General features: G+C 43.5%; 1 protein-coding gene across 9 annotated transcripts in view; it reads right to left on the bottom strand.

The window, feature by feature from the left end:
- The window catches only part of ppip5k2 (diphosphoinositol pentakisphosphate kinase 2), a 210,519-nt gene that overhangs the window by 189,798 nt on the left and 2,948 nt on the right, over positions 1-17,773 (bottom strand). For all 9 annotated transcript variants that reach the window (XM_041185638.1, XM_041185641.1, XM_041185640.1 and 6 more), the window contains exons 2-3: positions 976-1,339; positions 484-679 (exon numbers count right to left, since the gene is read on the bottom strand). In XM_041185638.1, coding sequence (XP_041041572.1) covers positions 484-679; positions 976-1,101 — 322 coding nt within the window. In that variant the 5' untranslated portion in view covers positions 1,102-1,339. The remainder of the gene's footprint in view (positions 1-483; positions 680-975; positions 1,340-17,773) is intronic.

Consider the following 17,773-nt stretch of genomic DNA (forward strand, 5'->3'; position numbering starts at 1 on the left):
AGAACCCAAGTTTGATTGTTATCCAGTAATTCCTTCCAGAAAAGGTGCATGTGGGGCTGTTAAATGAAGCAAGACGATCTGGATTCACCACATGACTGAAGTACTGGAAGGTTGCAAATATCAGTGCCTTTTGGGGAGAATCTGTTAAAGTTACTCTTGCCAACAGTCCATGGGTGTTTGCACTGGAACTTGTGATTTGAAATCTACTTCAGCGCAACAGGGTTCTAGGAATATGACAGTATATATCTTCTACAGCAGTGGGGTAATTAGGATAGCAACTATCTGATTTCTGCATTCAACTCCACAAGTACAGACAGCTTTTGTTGCTGTCAATTTATTATTTTACAACAGTAAATGCTGATAGCCTTACCAATCACAAAATCTGGGCGAATAACTAATTGTACAGAGAAAAGACACCGAACAAAGCAAATGATCTCAGCACTTAAGAGTGGTCAGACATCTCAGGCATCACAAAACTGGTACCTTTTGAGTGGAAGGAAATGAGGCAATCACAAAGTGGCCATTGCTCCACTGGCTCATTTAGTATGGTGTCTTCTTCAAATATCACAGTAGTGATGTATTTGAACCTGCAAAGTCGTCCCAGAATCTCACTCATTGGCTTCGACTTGGATTTCTTGGCCATGGCACAAATTCCAACCACAATCTGCCTTTCTGGTGGCTACAGGACAAAGCAAGGTCACAGCATTCATACTTAATCAAAATAACTATGTAACATCCCTGATAGCAAAATAATGAAACAGGCAGCCACTTAAAGGTAATGACTAGAATCAAGCTGTCAAACTTTAAATACCAGCTTTTACTAAGTGCCAAAATTAACAGTTTACAATTTACGCCTGCATTTAATTCTACATTTAAGCTTCAATTATCACATACAATAGTATGTTTTGAATTCAAATGTATTGCACAACATTGATTTTTCACATGCTAAGAAATTAATCTGTACTCAACACTCACAGAATCATATTCTTCATCTTGATCAAAATCTTCAAAATCTCGAGGTTTCATTTGATGCAGGAGTTCCGCATCTTCTGACCCAAGAAAGAAGCTAGGAGGCTCTGTTTCCAGGCCATGAGCAGACATATTGTCCAGGTCTATGCTTTCTATCAATAACTAGCAATCAAATTGCTAGCTATGGAAACAACACCCTCTGTACAACCAAACAATGTTGCTCAAAACTGACTGCTTGATATGTAGTTAACTGCCAAATGCACTTAAAATTCATAACTGGAAAGCGTGCATATTTAGTTCATGCACATTGTTAAAGCTTGCAGTACATCTCAGAGCATGGATATTGCACGACAAGGTTACATTCTTCCATCTAAAAACAAAAAGGGCAAAATTTCACATTAGTATTAAGTGAAGAAATATGCCATCATTAGGTAGATTCACAAAATAACAAAAATCTGCCATCCGTTATGCCAGCTATTTAACTTATATGGCATAAACCAAGGATCTGAAATGTTTTAACTTAAAAACAGCTAAAGTAACATTTGACGGTCACAAGTGATGCAGGAAGAAAAATAAAGGTTAATGTAGTGCCATACCGAGTCAGAATTCTTTATGTAAGGGTAAACACAAACACAATGAAAAGACAATAGGGTTCCATTTAGAGGCAATTGAGAAATTCTGCCCAAAATTTGCATGAAATTTGGTTATTGTTCAAGTTTCCACTAAAATGCATTTGCCTAACCACAAATGTAAAATCTTCCATGAACCAGCACAATTGGGCAATGTAATAGAATGTAATTATATTTTCCCTCTTTATATTTGAAAGTATCCATTGTTGTATTAAAGAGTGGTAACCTGGTGCAGTTTTATCAATACAACTGAAAATGGGGTTAATTTGTGTGTTCAATCTTTCACCTGTGAGATATTTCATTTAAAATCACTGAAAATGACTAAATTTAATCTGAGCCATTTAATAGTTTGATTGGTAACACTAATTAGTTTAAGTAAATGTCGTAATTTCTCAGTAAATTAAATATTTTTGATTTAAAGCCCCTTCAAAATGCTCCCTTTCAGTTAAGAAAATAATTTGAACAACCTCCTCAAACTAGTGAAATGGACAGAAACATGCAATTTTGGCCTTGGGCAGACCAGTTTCACAGGAGTGGTCTGATCAGAGCTAACAATCTACAAACAGTGCAAAAGATCAAAGCTTGAATTTTTGGATTAGGTAGCTAGTTTCAACTAGATTCTCTAGCCAGCTGTGCTGACTCATCTCTGGAGGATTTCAGCTAGTATGAATAGAGGTCGTCTTGTTCAGCACATGAAGTAGGCAAGCATGAAGACCGCAGTTGGTCAAGGAGGGCAACTAGTCAAGAGCGTGAGCTTGGGAATTTAGTGAATGAGAGAATTTGGTGCAGTGAAGCAAGTGCTGCTGCTCACATAAGTAGCTACCTTACCTTTAAATTTAAAAGAGTGCAGAGAGGAACGGAGCAATTTAAAAGAGCTAGGGGGCTTAGTCTGTAGACCGGCTGCGATCTGAGAAAAATTCAAACTGTGATGTTACAAGGAAACTGGCAAGCGACTGGTTGAGTATTTTGCTCACTTGTTGTTCAAAACTCAAGTAATTTAGTAGTAATCGTAAGGTTTTATTAGAAGTAAGTTTACTGGCAGTAGGGTCTTAAGTTTTAGTCTCCAGTTTATAATAAATAATCTTCAAAGCTAAGGCATGGCACAGCAGCTTGGCTGGGTGGAATTCCCATCCTGTAACATGTGGATGCTTCCTGTGGCGTAGATGACCACAGATGCAGGAAGTGTCACCAGCTGCAGAAACTTGAGTTCCGGGTTTTGGAGTTTGAGCGAAGGTTGGAAGAACAGTGGCGCATCCGTGAGTTGAGAACCATGTAGATAGCATGTTTAGGGAAGTGGTCACATGGCAGGTTAAGAGCATGAAGGCAGAGGGGGAATGGGTGGCCGCCAGACATTCCAGGAGGACCAGGCAGGTAGTGCAGAAGCATGAGTCCATCTCGCTCATTAACCAGTTTTCCGCTTTTGATACTGGTGAAGGGCGATGGTTCCTCAGAGAAGTGCAGCCAGAGCGCACCGGTGGGTGGGTGTGGGTGTGTTTGGGGGGGGGGGAGGGGGGGGGGCTGTTTAATCAATGCTGCTTTTCATTGGTTTGTTACGGTAAATTCTTAAAACTTGAAATCTTGTGCAATTCCTTTAAGTCAGTCACAGAATTCAAATTTCTTGTTTAAGTTATCAGTCGTTACTGGGATCTTAAATTAATCTGTATTTTTCTTCAAGATGAACGACTGTACATCACCATCATTTTCTACTTTTTGTTTTTGGTCACTACAGTGTCTCACCATCCTAAACAAGTGAAAATTTATAAGCCCAGAATTTGCTGGAGGTCTATTAGAGTTTCTCCTTCATCCATCAGCTTGAAATATTTTTCTGCCACAAACTATTAGAAGTACAAGTTGATGATAAAGCAGCAACATCAATGGGGTCCCTGGGGCTTTGGTGACTGCTGAGACTAACAGTGTATTTTCTTAACCAATGGAATTGAAGGATAAAGGAACAGAGAAACAATGGAAGAAATAACAGCAACTTATTTTTGTACAGCCCCTTTAACATAATCAAAGTCCCAAGGCACTTCACAGGAGTATTTAAACAAGACAAACACTAAGCCACATAAAGAAATACTAGCTCAGTTGACCTCCAACAACCACAACCATCTTCCTTTGTTCTAAGTATGACTCCAACCAGTGGAGAGTTTTCCCCTTAATTCCCATTCACGCCAGTTAAACCAAGGCTCCTTGATCCCATACTTAGTCATATGCTGCCTTGATGTCAAAGGCAGTCACGCTCACCTCATCTCAGGAGTTCAGTTCTTTTGTGCATGTTTGAATCAAGGCTGTAATGAGGTCAGAAGGTGAGTGACCCTGGTAGGACCCAAACTGACGCAGGTTAGTGCTAAGCAAGTGCCGCCTGAAAACACTGATGATGACACCTTCCAGCACCTTATTGATAATGAGAGTAGACTGACCTGGGGGGTAATTGGCCAGCGTGGATTTGTCCTGCTTTTTGTGTACAGGATTTCTGGGCAATTTTCCACATTGCTGGATAGATGCCAGTGTTGTAGCTGTACTGGAACAGCTTGGCTAGAGGCGTGGCAAGTTCTACAGCATAAGTCTTCAGTACTATTGCTGGAATATTATCGTTCACCAGGTTGGCAACTCATTTTTAGTATGCCCAGTGCTGCTCCTGACATCCCCTTCTGCACTCTTCATGAACCAGGGTTGATCCCCTGGCTTGGTGACTATGGTAGAGTGCGGGATATATCAGGCCACGAGGTAACAGATTGTGGTTCAGTACAATTCCACTGCTGATGATTCCATAGCACCTCATGGATGCCCAATCTTGAGTTGCTAGATCTGTTTGAAATCTATCCCAAACAGCACAGTGGTAGTACCACACAACATGGATGGTATTCTCAATGTGAAAAAAGGCCCATTGTATCAGTGCTGGCTGAAAAAGCTATCCAGCTTAATCCCACATTCCAGCTTTTGTTCATAGCCTTGTACATTGTAGCACTCAAGTGCATATGCAAGTGGATTTCTAAATGAAGAGGTTTATGGTTCTACCACACTTACAGGCAGTGAGTTCCAGACTCATACCGCCCTTAGGGGGGTGGAGGGAATCTCTTCAACTCTCCTCTAATGTTTCTACCAATTACTTTAATCTATCACCCTGATTTCTCAGGGGGAAATACATCCATGCTATGCACTGCATCAAGGGTTTGCAAAATTCTATACAGTAAGTCCTCATTTTAAGTTGTGATTACGTTCCTGGAAGTCACAACTTTAAGTGAAACAACTACGGGAATCATGGGTTCCCATAGGAATCAATGTTAAAGCTGGAGCTGGTTTATGTTGGAAATTCCTTGCCTGGAAAAAAAAATGTGCAGTATTTCAACTTGTACCATCTTGAGGGCAGCACTGCGCATTCCTTGCTGAAATAGCTTGCAAAATAAAACAAATCACAAAATATAAAAGAAATCCTGTACAAATTAGATAATACATACTAACCTCCAGACATTAAAACATCCAATTTCACTGCTAGGTTGATAGCTTTCTTTGCAGCAGCAGGCACACTACCAGCACTTACTCAACATTTCTGGCCCATGTTTAGAAGTAATTTAAAAGTCACACCCACAGCAGGCACTCTTGAAACTCCAAAACGTAAATCAAATTTAAATCCAACTTGTATCTTGAAGAAAACAATTTTGGCTTTGGATGCCTCTTGGTTTTAAAAAAAAATCTAAATTGCCTCGAATACAGTGCAAACAGCCTCCTTAACAGTGGCGACGATCGGGCCACAGGGCTCAACATTACAAAAATGTACGATATTGTGCGCTGCAGAATGACAATAGGTGGCAACATGAAATTACTGTAAAACAGAAATCATGACAAATTGGGGAAAACAGGCCTAAAACAGAAAGACTTTGAAATGAGGTGACTTAAAGCGAGGACTTACTGTACAAAAACAGAATTACCTGGAAAAACTCAGCAGGTCTGGCAGCATCGGCAGAGAAGAAAAGAGTTGACGTTTTGAGTCCTCATGACCCTTCGACAGAACTTGAGTTCGAGTCCAAGAAAGAGTTGAAATATAAGCTGGTTTAAGGTGTGTGTGTGTGTGTGTGTGTGTGTGTGGGGGGGGGAGGGGGGGGGCGGAAGGAAGAGAGAGAGAGAGAGAGAGAGAGAGAGAGAGAGAGAGAGAGAGAGAAAACTCTTCTCTCTCTCTCTCTTCCCCCCCCCCCCACCCACACCCACACCCACACACACCCACACACACACACACCTTAAACCAGCTTATATTTCAACTCTTTCTTGGACTCGAACTCAAGTTCTGTCGAAGGGTCATGAGGACTCAAAACGTCAACTCTTTTCTTCTCTGCCGATGCTGCCAGACCTGCTGGGTTTTTCCAGGTAATTCTGTTTTTGTTTTGAATTTCAAGCATCCGCAGTTTTTTTGTTTTTATTACTTACTGTACATCTCAATTAAGTCTTCCCTCAGCTTTCTCTATTCCAAAGAAGACAACTGCTGTCAATCCAATCACTCAACATAGTTAAAAATTTCCAGCCCTAGGAACATCGTTGTAAATTTCCTTTGTATCATCTCTCGTGCAATCACACCTTTCTTCTAATGCGGTGGCCAGAACAGTATGCAGTACTCTTGCTGTGGCATAATGATTGATACAGTTCCAACTCTTATACCCAAATGCAGATAAACCTCGACAATATCCAGGCTTGGGCTGACAAGTGGCAAATAACATTCATGCTACACAAGTGCTAGGCGATGACATCTCCAAGAGAAAATCTAACCATCGCCCCTTGATGTTCAATGGCATTACCATCACTGAATCCCCCGCAATCAACATCCTGGGAGTTACCATTGACCAGAAACTGAACTGGACTAGCCATATAAATATTGTGGCTACAAGAGCAGGTCAGAGGCTAGGAATCCCACAACGAGTAACTCACCTCCTAACGCCCCAAAGCCTGTCCACCATCTACAAGGCACAAGTCAGGAGTGTGATGGAATACACTCCAGAAGCTTGACACCATCCAGGACAAAGCAGCCTGCTCGATTGGCACTACATCCACAAACATTCACTCCCTCCACCACCAATGCACAGTAGGCCCCTTCAACAGCACCTTCCAAACCCATGACCACTACCATCTAGAAGAACAAGGGCAGCAGATACATGGGAACATCACCACCTGAAAGTTCCCCTCCAAGTCACTCACCACCCTGACTTGGAAATATATTGCCGTTCCTTCACTGTCAATGGATCAAAATTCTGGAACTCCCTTCCTAACAGCACTGTGGGTGTACTTACACCACATGGTTCAAGGGCATCTCAAGGGCAATTAGGGATGGACAATAAATGCTGGCCCAGCCAGCGATGCCCACATCTTGTGAATGAGTTTTAAAAAACCTGCCTCATTACACATTACCAGGTCCAAAATAGCGTGATCCCTGGTTGGGTCCACAATATAGAAAAAACTGTCCCGAATACATTCTATGAACTCTCGCTCGTGGCTACCTCTGCCAATTTGATTTTCCCAATCTACATAAAGATTAAAGTCACCCATGATTAATGTACTGCCTTTTTCACATGCCCTAATTTCCTGATTTATTCTCTGTCCTACAGCATAGCTATTAGGGGCCTACAGACTACACCCACCAGTTTCGTCTTCCCCTTGTTATTTCTTACCTCCGCCCATACGGATTCTGCATCATCCGATCCAAGGTAATTTTTGCTATCATACTTATCCCATCTCGTACTAACAAGGCTCCCCACCAGCCTTCCTTCTGCCTGCCCTTTCGAAAAGTCACATACCCCTGAATAATTAATTCCTAGCTTTGATCTCCTTGCAAACATGTCTCCGTCATGGCTATAAGATCATATCCATTAACTTCTATTTGCGCATTAATTCATTTATTTTGTTCCAAATACTATGTGCATTTAAGTAAAGAGCCATTAATCTTGCCTTTATCATCATTTTTCCCCCTTTGACCCTATTTGCTGCTGTTTTATGATGTCTGGTCATTCTGTCCCTTCCTGTCACATTCTGGGTATCATCACCTAAATAGCTGCCCTGCAATGCTGCCAAATCCTTTTGCTTGTAAGCCTACATATTCCCTCTCCAGAACTCTCCCTCCCTCTATTTAGTTTAAAACCTTATCTTGCATTTCTGGGAAGCTATTTGTCTCTCCCACCCTTAAGACAGAACTAAAGTAGTTGCTTCATTGCTCTGTCATTTCCTTGTTCTCTATTATAAATTCTCCTGTTTTGGACTGTAAGGAACCTACATTTGTCTTCACTAATCTTTTTTTGTACATATTATAGAAGCTTTTATAGTCTGCTTTTATGTTCCTTGCAAGTTTACTCTCATACTCTATTTTTCTCCTCTTAAATCAATCTCTTGGTCTTCGTTTGCTGAATTCTAAACTGCTTCCAATCCTCAGGTATGCCCCTTTTTCAAGCAACTTAATATGACTCCTCTGTGCATCTAATGCTATCCTTAATTTCTTTGGTTAGCCATGGTTGGGCCGCTCTCCTTGTGTTTTGCGCCAGAAAGGAAAGTATAACTTGCAATGCATATATTTGTTCCTTAAGTATTAGCCATTGCCTATCTACCGTCATGCCTTTCAATGAATTTCCCCAATCCATCTTGGCCAACTCACATCTCATACCTTCGTACGTTCCTTTGTTTAGATTTAGGACCTTAGTTTCGGATCGGACAACTTCACTTTCTATTCTAATTTTATCACGTTATGGTCACTGTTCCCTAAAGAACCCCGTACAACAAGATTATTAATTAACCCCATCTCATTGCACAAAATCAAAATCAGGATAGCCTGTTCCCTAGTTGATATTCTTCCTCAATTATTTTCCTTCTAATTTTTCTGGAAGCATCAACTTTTGATTAAGTTTCATCGTCATTCCCACACCACCATCCCCCATAGCCTCACAACCCCATTATCATGGCCTACATTGCCTTTTTGGACAGCAGAAATTCTGAGGATTTCTTTACATTGTGATTTGCCTTTCAATACACTTAACTTGTTATTTTACGAGCTTAGAATGGGAATCAACCCAGCATATAGTTCACATACTTACTGACTTCACCAGCTGAACAAGGGGCAGAACATAGTCCTGCATGATGCCGTACATTTTTCTCTCTTTCCTCTCCTCTCGCAGCAGTGAAGCACAACATAGCATTTCATTATATTTAAACTTCCAAACAACAAAATTGGCTAGTAAACAGAAAAGGAAATCTTCATGGTAGCAGTAATGGACTACATTTGAGCATAGGTCTCAGAATCGTGACAGAATGGCCATCGAAAACGATGACATAGGTAGGGGATTGGAAAGTGAGGCAGGCTGGGGACTTGGAGAGCAATGGAAGGAGAAGGGAAACAAAAACAGAATTACCTGGAAAATCTCAGCAGGTCTGGCAGCATCGGCGGAGAAGAAAAGAGTTGACATTTCGAGTCCTCATGACCCTTCAATAGAACTGAGTGAATGTTAGGAGAGGGGTGCAATATAAGCTGGTTTAAGGTGGGGGGGGGGGAAGAAGTGGAGGGGGTGTGATTGTAGGGACAAGCAAGCAGTGATAGGAGCAGATAATCAAAAGATGTCACAGACAAAGGAACAAAGAGGTGTTGAAGGTGGTGATATTACCTAAACGAATGTGCTAATTAAGAATGGATGGCAGGGCACTCAAGGTACAGCTCTAGTGGGGGTGGGGTGGAAAGACTAGCAGGGCATACAAGATTTAAAAATAATGGAAATAGGTGGGAAAAGAAAAATCTATATAAATTATTGGAAAAAACAACAGGAAGGGGGAAGAAACAGAAAGGGGTTGGGGATGGAGGAGGGGGGTCAAGATCTAAAGTTGTTGAATTCAATATTCAATCCGGAAGGCTGTAAAGTGCCAAGTCGGAAGATGAGGTGCTGTTCCTCCAGTTTGCGTTGGGCTTCACTGGAACAATGCAGCAAGCCAAGGACAGACATGTGGGCAAGAGAGCAGGGTGGAGTGTTAAAATGGCAAGCGACAGGGAGGTTTGGGTCATTCTTGCGGACAGACCGCAGGTGTTCTGCAAAGCGGTCGCCCAGTTTACGTTTGGTCTCTCCGATGTAGAGGAGACCGCATTGGGAGCAACGAATGCAGTAGACTAAGTTGGGGGAAATGCAAGTGAAATGCTGCTTCACTTGAAAGGATTGTTTGGGCCCTTGGACGGTGAGGAGAGAGGAAGTGAAGGGGCAGGTGTTGCATCTTTTGCGTGGGCATGGGGAGGTGCCATAGGTAGGAGTTGAGGAGTAGGGGGTAATGGAGAAGTGGACCAGGGTGTCCCGGAGGGAACGATCCCTACGGAATGTCGCTGGGGAGGGTGAAGGGAAGATGTGTTTGGTGGTGGCATCATGCTGGAGTTGGCGGAAATGGTGGAGGATGATCCTTTGAATGCGGAGGCTGGTGGGATGATAAGTGAGGACAAGGGAGACCCTATTATGTTTCTGGGAGGGAGGAGAAGGCATGAGGGCAGATGTGCAGGAGATGGGCCGGACACAGTTGAGGGCCCTGTCAACGACCGTGGGTAGAAAACCTCGGTTAAGGAAGAAGGAGGACATGTCAGAGGAACTGTTTTTGAAGGTAGCATCATCAGAACAGATGCAACAGAGGCGAAGGAACTGAGAGAATGAGATGGAGTCCTTACAGGAAGCGGGGTGTGAGGAGCTGTAGTTGAGGTAGCTGTGGGAGTCAGTAAGCTTGTAATGGATATTGGTGAACAGTCTATCACCAGAAATTCAGACAGAGAGGTCAAGGAAGGGAAGTGTCAGAGATAGACCATGTGAAAATGATGGAGGGTTGGAGATTGGAAGCAAAATTAATAAATTTTTCCAAGTCCCGACGAGAGCATGAAGCAGCACCGAAGTAATCATCGATGTACCGGAGAAAGAGTTGTGGGAGGGGGACGGAGTAGGACTGCAACAAGGAATGTTCCACATACCCCATAAAGAGACGGGTATAGCTGGGGTCCATGTGAGTACCCATAGCCACACCTTTTATTTGGAGGAAGTGAGAGGAGTTAAAGGAGAAATTATTCAGTGTGAAAACAAGTTCAGCCAGACGGAGGGGTGTAGTGATGGATGGGGATTGTTCGGGCCTCTGTTCGAGCAAGAAGCTAAGGGCCCTCAGACCATCCTGGTACGGGATGGAGGTGTAGAGGGATTGGATGTCCATGGTGAAGAGGAAGCGGTTGGGGCCAGGGAACTGGAAATTGTTGATGTGACGTAAGGTGTGAGAGGAATCATGGATGTAGGTGGGAAGGGACTGGACTGGACAAGGGGAGAGAGAAAGGAGCCAAGATAACGAGAAATGAGTTCCGTGGGGCAGGAATAGGCTGACACGATCGGTCTACCGTGACAGTTCTGTTTGTGGATTTTGGATAGGAGGTAGAAGCGGGCCGTCCAAGGTTGGGCGACTATCAGGTTGGAAACCGTGGGAGGAAGATCTCCAGAGGAGATGAGGTCAGTGACAGCCCTGGAAACAATGGCTTGATGTTAACAAGTTCAGCCAGACGGAGAGAAGTGGTGGATGGGGATTGTTCGGGCCTCTGTTCGAGGAAGAAGCTAAGGGCCCTCAGACCATCCTGGTGGGGGATGGAGATGTAGAGGGATTGGACGTCCATGATTTTGCTTTCAATCTCCACCCCTCCATCATTTTCACATGGTCCATCTCTGACACTTCCCTTCCCTTCCTTGACCTCTCTGTCTCAATTTCTGGTGATAGACTGTCCACCAATATCCATTACAAGTCTGCCGACTCCCACAGCTACCTCGACTACAGCTCCTCACACCTCGCTTCCTCTAAGGACTCCATACCATTCTCAGTTCCTTCGCCTCCGTTGCATCTGTTCTGATGATGCTACCTTCAAAAACAGTTCCTCTGACATGTCCTCCTTCTTCCTTAACCAAGGTTTTCCACCCACGGTCGTTGACAGGGCCCTCAACCGTGTCCGGCCCATCTCCTGCGCAACCGCCCTCACGCCTTCTCCTCCCTCCCAGAAACATGATAGGGTCCCCCTTGTCCTCACTTATCACCCCACCAGCCTCCGCATTCAAAGGGTCATCCTCCACCATTTCCACCAACTCCAGCAAGATGCCAGCACCAAACACATCTTCCCTTCACCCCCCCCCCAGCGGCATTCCGTAGGGATCGTTCCCTCCGGGACACCCTGGTCCACTCCATCATCCCCTACTCCTCAACACCTACCTATGGCATCTCTCCATGCCCATGCAAAAGATGCAACACCTGCCCCTTCACTTCCTCTCTCCTCACCGTCCAAGGGCCCAAACACTCCTTTCAAGTGAAGCAGCATTTCACTTGCATTTACCCCAACTTAGTCTACTGCAGTTGTTGCTCCCAATGCGGTCTCCTCTACATTGGAGAGACCAAACATAAACTGGGCGACCGCTAAGCAGAACACCTGCGGTCTGTCCACAAGAAAGACCCAAATCTCCCTGTCGCTTGCCATTTTAACACTCCATCCTGCTCTCTTGCCCACATGGAGAAGAAAAGAGTTGACGTTTCGAGTCCTCATGACCCTTCGACAGAACCAATTCTGTCGAAGGGTCATGAGGACTCGAAACGTCAACTCTTTTCTTCTCCGCCGATGCTGCCAGACCTGCTGAGTTTTTCCAGGTAATTCTGTTTTTGTTTTGGATTTCCAGCATCCGCAGTTTTTTGTTTTTGTTTTTATCTCTTGCCCACATGTCTGTCCTTGGCTTGCTGCATTGTTCCAGTGAAGCCCAATGCAAACTGGAGGAGCAGCACCTCATCTTCCGACTTGGCACTTTACAGCCTTCCGGACTTAATATTGAATTTAACAACTTTAGGTCTTGACCCCCCTCCTCCATCCCCACCCCCTTTCTGTTTCTTCCCCCTTCCTGTTGTTTTTTCCAATAATTTATATAGATTTTTCTTTTCCCACCTATTTCCATAAATCTTGTATGCCCTGCTAGTCTTTCCACCCCACCCCCACTAGAGCTGTACCCTGAGTGCCCTGCCATCCATTCTTAATTAGTACATTGGTTTAGACAATATCACCACCTTCAACACCTCTTTGTTCCTTTGTCTGTGACATCTTTTGATTATCTGCTCCTATCACTGCTTGTTTGTCCCTGCAACCACACCCCCCCCTTTAAGCCAGCTTATATTTCACCCATCTCCTAATATTCACTCAGTTCTGTTGAAGAGTCATGAGGACTCGAAAGGTCAACACTTTTCTTCTCCGCCGATGCTGCCAGACCTGCTGAGTTTTTCCAGGTAATTCTGTTCTTGTTTTGGATTTCCAGCATCCGCAGTTTTTTATTTTTATCTATTGGAAGGAGAAGGGATCTGCTGCCAGAAGTAGCGGTGATAATGCAGCACGAAGCTCGAGGACATAGAATGCAAGTGAAAAATGTGAAGGAAAGTTAGTCAGGAATGCAAAGGTGACAAAAGCCTGAGCAAATAGGAAGGGGTTGCTAGGAGGAAGTGATAGAATGGGGAAACAATGACATAATAACCGCCAGCATATGGGGAAAGGCAATAATAAATCAGGAAGTGCAAGGGGCACAGATGCCACAGAACTCTACAAATGACACTCTTACAGTACTACAGTCACTACCTCAAAAATCTATAGCCGTTAGTAGCTCTGATCACCCAGAGATAAGGAAAGCAATGAACAAGTTTGCACTTATGTCATACCGTTCACATCCTTGGGATGTCTCAAAATGCTTTAGATAAAAAAAATCACTTTTGAATTGCAGTTACTTTATATATTGGCTATTGGCTACCATGGTAGCCAATATATACACAGTTCAACTGCACAAAGAGCAAAAAGATGTATAGACCAGTTATTCTGTTATTACTTGGTACGGATTGAAGGATAAATGTTGACCAGGATACTAGAAACCTGCCCTACTCTTCTTTAAATAATGCCACAGCATGTTTATGTCTGCTTAAGCAGGCAGCTGAAAGCTCTGACAATACAGCACATCATCTTCAGTAAAGTACTGAACAGAGAAGTGCAAAGAGGAAGCAACACAAATGTAAAGATGAGAAAAAAAACTGGTAAAAGATTAAAAGTCTTGCATATACTCCTGCCCACATTAACTTTACCTCCAGGGTCACAATAATTGAGTCATGGTTCATAGGTCAATATTTAAGAAAATTCAAAGCTAACAACTTAGAATGAGAAGAGCCTACATCAACATTTGCCAAATGTGCTATAGTTGCAGGCCCCTCAACAGCAGGTGGTACTGTTACAACTTCCTAATTGCATTTCCATCTCTTGCACCATGGCCCTCCATACATTGCTACCCCAGCTTCCCTGGATTGTTTTAGGCCCTGCTCAGCTTTGTTCTTGTGCTTCTCACACAGTCACATAGGCCAGTGGCATAGCAGGAACATGCAAGGTTAAAGGGGATAGCATTATTCAGGGAGGGAGACAACAGAACACAGGGTTGAACAGCAGCAAGGATGCAGGTGAGGCAGAGCAGGCGGGGAGACAGGGGTAGGTGTGCAGACCAGCACACAGGGTCTTGACAGCAAGAGTGGCAATTAATGGTCTCCTGACTTCCCACTGCCCACCTTAAAAGCAAGGAGTGGATGGAGGATTAAGTGGGATAAAAGGATCAACAGGGCAGTTCAAAGGGGAACATTTATGAGATGACTGATGGAACTACTTTGTAGAATAGGAGTGAAGAATTGGGGTAGCAACAAAGATAGGCGATGGAAATTGTTGAAAATCAATAGCTTGCAGCCACACCAGTCTCACGTCCCCACCACAACACAAAAAAAAGTCAAGCAGTGACAGGGAAGCAAGGCAGGCCCTGGAGGAGACAGCATAAAAGCACTGGCAAAAAAGAGACAAGCCCGCCAATTGCCACGTATAACAACCAGTCAGCGGCTACTCCATGTAAGGAATACATTGCAAAACATCACGTGACTACACTTTGGAAAAACTTTTTTAAAAAATATCAAATGTGCACCTAAAGGCCAAAGAAGAATGGTTGGCTGCAGCAGTGTGGAGAAAGATACAACACTGGGACAACTCTGCAGAAGACTTAACGCAAAAGAGGAAGCATGTCACAAAAAACTTAACAGTTGTCATAATTCACCAAATGTGAATTGCATTGTGTAGGCAAGTGCATCAGCCATTTATTTCCTGCACATGACCCGAAAAAGCAGCAACGAGAGACAATCAGCTAATCTCTGATTTTTCTGTAGCATTGATGGAGGAAGAAACATCAAAGAAAAGAGTGGGACTCCCTGCTTTCCTCAAAGAGTGCCATCTTTTATTTATATATCCAATCAAACTAGCTGAAGGGCTCTGACTTCAGAATCTCAGGAGTGCGAGCCTAGTTTCTATGCTCAAATCCTTATTTAGGAACGTACACGGTATTAGAATAATTCAGGGCACAGAATTAAAGATGATATGTCAATAGTAATATGTTGCAGAAAAATAAAGCAAATTTCCTGGCAAAGGTTAGGAATGCAATGACCTTGTGCAATCTTCCCCATTCATCAAAACAACATTCTCCACAGTGAAGTGAACTAGTACCAAGTCACATTCACTGAGATAAAACACTAATGTTTAAAGGGACCAATCTCCTTTAATTTGTTACATCACAACTTAGGATCTACCTCCCATATGGCCTTTGTGTCCCAAGCTATTGCCTGAAAAATATGACTACATTCCTTGCAAGGCCTGAGGGGACATCCAGATGACTGTGTAGTAAGTGGAGAATTCTCCTAAGAATTTAAAAGAAAGGTAATCTTCTCAATCCTCCTTACAGCAACAAAAAATGACTCAAGATCACATTTTTGAAAGATGCTCAAGGAGCAACTATAAAGCTGATGAAATTGCCTTACGTTCAACTTCTGATTTTCCTGCCACCTAAACTGCAGCAAAATAACATGTAGTCAACAGACCATATTTTGGTGACGTTCTTACAAAGCAATTTATATCACAAAAGATATTTAAGTGCAGGATTAAAGAATGGGATTTAGTGATTTCCAGGTAGAGCCTACAAGCAACCACACCCGACCATGGCTTGTGGGGAAGTAGATAGAAATTAGTGCTTATAATATTCTGACCTAAGTGCTACTATAAGTACTACAGGATCACAATGTTCATCAGAAAAAGACTGATCTATCAATAGGCCCTGAGCTCACTGATTCATCAAATAAAGAACCAGAGCCACCAACCATACACTTTCCAACATAAGAGAAAGCTTTTAACAGATGCTAACAGGTTTGAAAGGAAGACAAGTTAATGTTTGAAAGTTTAATACCAAAGGAGGTACATTTTGATTAATTTTCCAGATCATATTCATGAATTGGGATTTATTTACTATGCTACGTGGGCTGCTGCATTACCCATCTACCCTGGACCTATTAATTACATAAGTGACCAATGTCATTGCTGAACAGGGCACTTTAGATTTATTGCAATGAGCCAGTCTCCTGGACAAACTAGGCAGAATTTTATTTTAACTGACCCACTCAAAGTGGGTTAGGGCGCAACATGTTGGGAACTGGTTTGTTTCAATAGTAAGCTTTGCCATGGTTGTTTAACTCAGTCACAATATTAGCACCTGCGTCAGTGTTTCCCAGCCAATGACAAGAGTGCACGTGTGATGATAACCTGTACCTGTTAAAGATAAGCACTCTAATTAAAGGGACCCTGCCAGGGGTCAGAATGGCTGCACCCAGCATTTTTTCTGAAGCTTGCGGAAAGAATGATGTCAGGGTAACATAGGAAGGTTCTCTTCACTGGAGGGGGGAAATTGAGTTTCCTGCCCAAGGGAGGAACAGATCAGCCACCCAGACCAAAGAGGCATGGCTAGAGTTATCAGTAGTGAGCAAGAGTTTAGTCCCTCGCAGCCGGGTTTAGTGCCATAGGTGATTTCATAACCTAATAAGGCTATAACAGTTTTAGTTGCCAATCCCCACACTGACTTTCCCAGCATTCTCCTGCACATAACTCCTCAGGCCAACACACCTTGCAGCTCCATTCATTCCTTTCTTCAGGCACTTCCTCTCCTATTTAATAGCCAACACTGACACTCACCCCATCCTGTCGACATGGCGCAACTATCTCTCACCTCACACTCTTAACTCTCTGCTTTTCCTCATAGCAGGAAAGCACAACTGCAGGAGAGGCAGAGAGCCAGAGACGGACCTGCATTGATAACACTACAGCAGAACGGGGAGGATTCCACACCCTGATGACAGCATTTGATATCATATGGCCACTGGACGCATAACATCACTTGTGTTGAACTGATCAACCATGAACAGAAATGTTATAATAATCACAAGGTAGAATTTGAGCTCTTGTCAGCAACAATTCATCTTTCATCTCCCAAAAGTCCTTCAAGGCTGTTGGAGGAGCAGCAACAGCAGGAAGAGGCTGAGGAGTCCTCAAGGGGGAGAAGAGCACTCAGAGGACGCATTGTCACATGACACATGCACCCCTCCACCAGCACAGACACACACCTTGGTTGGCGCTGCAGCAGGAATACCTAGGTTGTAACATGGTATGATGCACATCACGTAAGCAGGTGCTAGAGATAGGGACAGCTTTGCAGAATCATGATTGGAGAGCACAGGTCACTCAAATGCTATATTCAGTTGGATGTAGATGCTGGGCATTGGGTGGGGGAAGGGTCAATGAAAAAGGGTGTTCTGGAGCATCAACAGGAAAGTTGTGCACTTCTGTCAGCACTTCCGGAAGCAAATGCACACCCTTGGATAAAGGTTAGTGGAGTCCATCACTAGCACAACTGCCATAATTTCTCAGGCATTTGCACAGATGTCCACCTGCATGGAAAGAGTGGCCACCTGCATGGAGAATCAGACACGATTAGCAATCAAGTGCATGCTAGCTCAGACTGATGGCCTGCAAACACAAGTCTGCTATATTGAATGCAGGAAAGCTTCACATTGGTAGCTCAATGCCTCACAAACATACAGCAACATATGATCTAGTTTTTGGTTAGCAGAGAAATCCAGGTTGGCTATGAGAGGGAGAATGAAGAAAGGGCACATGGAAATGGAGACTTTACAACACACGTCCATTTCTCACTTCTTGACTGCCTCTTGTTGTACATCTTCTCCACATCACTGGTAGAGTTCATCATAGGTGTCATCTGCCAGATTCTCCTCCAGCACAGGAG

This window comes from Carcharodon carcharias, chromosome 4, assembly GCF_017639515.1.
Source record: "Carcharodon carcharias isolate sCarCar2 chromosome 4, sCarCar2.pri, whole genome shotgun sequence".
Classification (NCBI taxonomy): domain Eukaryota; kingdom Metazoa; phylum Chordata; class Chondrichthyes; order Lamniformes; family Lamnidae; genus Carcharodon; species Carcharodon carcharias.